General features: G+C 40.5%; 1 protein-coding gene across 1 annotated transcript in view; it reads right to left on the reverse strand.

The window, feature by feature from the left end:
* LOC104463117 (BMP/retinoic acid-inducible neural-specific protein 3-like) overlaps positions 1 to 2,932 on the reverse strand; it is a gene marked incomplete at its 3' end in the record, with an annotated part of 144,813 nt that extends 141,881 nt beyond the window's left edge. Inside the window, exon 1 of the mRNA XM_010075312.1 lies at positions 2,697 to 2,932. Within this exon, the coding sequence (XP_010073614.1) occupies positions 2,697 to 2,932 (236 nt within the window). The remainder of the gene's footprint in view (positions 1 to 2,696) is intronic.
* Positions 2,933 to 3,532: the final 600 nt, after the last annotated feature.

Raw genomic sequence — 3,532 nt, forward strand, 5'->3', positions numbered from 1 at the left:
CACATTTTAAAATACCATGTGCAGTATGTGCAACTCACTGTTGGGTTTATGTTATTTTTACTGAGACCATTTAATTCCTGGTAATTGTAAACCCCTAGTCCTTGTGTTAGGTTGGTCGTCCTGAGTTAGTTCCCATGGGCAGCAATACTTGTTAGGTTTTGGCTGAGAGATACAACGGGTCATCTGCTGTGTATGGCTTGGATGCCATTGCTCTGGAGACATGGAAAGAGAGCTCCTACTGTCACAGTCCCATCAGTTCTTTTGGAGCCAACTCCTTTCCCAAAAGAGAGGTATACCTTGGAGTAGTCTGCAGCTACTTTCCACTTTTTTGACACTAAAAATAAATTAAAAAAAAAAATAGGTCTTCAGTCATTTTCTGTCTGACCCAGCACGCCTGTTAAAATAAAGGGAGACAACCTTCCTTCCTCTTTACAGGGAAAATGTCAGGTCTCAGGTGCAGACTTTAAGGGCTGAGGGCAGGGAGGCTCTCCTGTTAGCACTGCCGGAGCAGCACCTTTCCTTCTTGTTGATTTGATTCAGCTGAGTCAATGCAGGCCCATGTTTTCCCCTTCCTTACTTCTCCATTCAAATCAGGACTGTGGCCCTGAGGGATGGTTTTCATTAGGCAAAAGATAGGTGAGGGAATGAACAGACCGATTAGGCTCCCGATCCTTCAGCCTGGGAAAGCTCGTAGGAAAGCAACAGGGATTAAATTTACATCATGTGGTTCATAACAAGGTCACCATGTTCTGCACTACTTGCTAATGGGACCGTATTTTACAAGGACACTTTGCAGTAAGGTTTGTATTTGGAGGACTAAATCAAAAAATGCAGCTTTTCTTTTGATTCCAGTACCTTGTGCCTCTTTTGACTTCCCAGCTCATTCCTTGAAGGGAATAGGCAGAGGAGAAAAATAAACACAAGAAACACTTTCTGTGGGATTGTGTAAATTAAAGTCCATTGAAACCTCTGCACAAACCCAAATAAATACTAGAGATATGATTACCGATTTATAAAACTGAACAATGTTTCTGTAATGATGGCTGAGATAGGAAATTCTCAAAGACCTGATTGAAAGAGCTGAAATGAAATACAATTCCATCATTCATGTTTTTAGCAAGCTAATTTTGGTTCAGTGTTGACTAATACAGAATAATAGCAATAAAATATGCTACCTCAGTCTCTGCATTATTGTCTTTATATTATTTGTCCTGACAGCTGGCTTTTAAAATGAAGTAAATATTGGGCGATGCTATCCTGTTAAGACAAGCCACTTCATCAAGCATATTTCCAAATCACACTTGCGTTTCAAAATGTGTTTAATTTCTCTATATATGGCAAAGGAGCCCACTGCAAAATTGACCTGCAACAGAGTGCCCTCTACTGCATGTATTCAGGAAAGGAAAAGAAAGCATTCCTTAAAGATAAAATCTTTATGGTCTGAGGCCAGCAGCTTTGTCACACGCCACTGCACATTGAATTAAAGGACATGCATATAGGTACACATCACTCTTACCTTCTTCTAAAGAGCTGGGCACCACTATGGAATAATAGTTTAAAACAGGGATGAAATTTGCACAAACTGTTGCATGGTTTTATATGAAATCAGTACATGTCTTTCCATACCAAAACGGACCACGCTTATAGGTTGTGAGTTATTAGGGCAGTTAGCAATCTGTCCTGTAGTGCCCTCCTGCCACCCCTTTCTCTTTGCTACCAGGAGGGATCCGTAACAATATGACGTGAAAAAGTCTCTCAGCTTATAGATCTGTTTTCTCAGATCTTAATCTCTCATGCTCCCTCATTTCTCCCCTTCTTTCTATTTGTCATTAGATCACTACTATTAAACTGAACTCTCATTTTCATTCCCATGTCCTTGATAAACCCGTTTGCTGTTACTGAGTTATACCTCTTGCAAACGATTAAGAAGATATTTCACCAGGGCTGTCTCAAAAAAAAAGTAGAAACTGACAGGTTACAAATGTGTCATGAAAGTAATTCTCCAGCTAGGCACAAATTCTCAAGCAGACCTACATCCTTGAAGCCTTCCTCTCTTTCTGCATTGGGCCAGCCTCATGCTGAGTTTTGTGATGAACCAAACACCTGCAACTTCTGTTAAAATTCCCAGTGGCTCTTATAGCTCAGTCCCTCCAGGATGAGAAAACCATTTCTCAAAACACTGGTATAAATGAACATTAAACTTTTTTAATCTCTTGTGAAATGCCCTGGTTTGCACAATGAAGCCAGTGCTTTGCCAGAAGTATCTGTGGAGCCACAATTTCGTTCTTAAAGTCTCAGCTTATGTCTTGATAAACCCCCCTGATCCAGCTGAACTGGATCTTGCTGCATGATCAAAGGTGTTCCATGTTAGCCCTCTGCAATCAAAGACGGTGTTTGAAAACCTTAGGACATTTCTGAGTACGTCACTGGGGCAGAGTAGAGGTGGGTAGTACACAACAATGTTTTCCAAAGCAACATATTCAATTACCAAAAAAGTTCCTTAAACAAAAAAGAAACAACACAAGCAGGCATTTCCGTAGTACGCAGTGCACATATGGCCTTGCAGATATTTTAGCAATGAAGTTTGTGTCTGGATTTGTTCCCATATCTGAAACCGTCCCTTAAGGAAACCCATATTGATAATTCACACCTTCTAAGGATGATATTTCTGTAATTGCTTTCCCTTTGCTTCATACCTGTAAATCTTGTATCTTGTGCTAAATCCCTGTCGACTTCTGTCCACAAAATCTGTGTATTCCTGTGAGCGATGGAAGGGTCCCTTATCAGAGAGGAGCCAGTCGAAGGGGCTTGTGGCATGCTGATCCGAAACAGCAGCAACTGCTAAAACCCAGCAATGAAGACTCAGTGCTATCCACTCCCATAGAGCCATCAGAGAGAACAATTCAGCACCAGCACTGCAGCGCCATATCATGCTTCCACTGGGGACTTAGAGCCTTCATTCTCTTAGCTTTCCCTCAACACCTAGACAAAATACACAGTCAATTAGATAAGCACACACTAAGCATCCCTTGGAAGTAGAAACAAGTTTCCTTTCTTTCAGCTTAAAGAGATAGTGGCCTCTACTTTATTACATTTTACATTAGCATAAACCCCACTAGGCTAGTTAACAGTGGAGTGTTTCAGTACTTCAAATGCTGAGAAACTAATGTCTTCATTAACATCATCAGCGATAATATTTACTGGTGAAGGGAAACCTTCACAAATTATCAGGGGAGAGATTGCTGGGGATTTTTTTCCAATAATGCTAGACATTAATGAAAAATATGCAACACAAGAATTATTGCCTTGTAGCAGCAGTACAAAATAATTCAGCAATGTCTATGTATAAGGTCCTAGTTCAGATACTGGACAGAAAACAGGTGAGATTCAGAAGACCCAGATTGCTTTTTTTTTTTTTTTTTTGTCTTTGGAAAAGTTACTTAGTGGCTTGTCTTCACTACAAACATGGTTAACCGACTCACATTATTCTGTTAAAACTAGCGCAGCTGGACAAAGACTGACTGCGCTGATC

Source organism: Pterocles gutturalis, unplaced genomic scaffold, assembly GCF_000699245.1.
Source record: "Pterocles gutturalis isolate BGI_N339 unplaced genomic scaffold, ASM69924v1 scaffold14557, whole genome shotgun sequence".
NCBI classification, from domain to species: Eukaryota; Metazoa; Chordata; class Aves; order Pterocliformes; family Pteroclidae; genus Pterocles; species Pterocles gutturalis.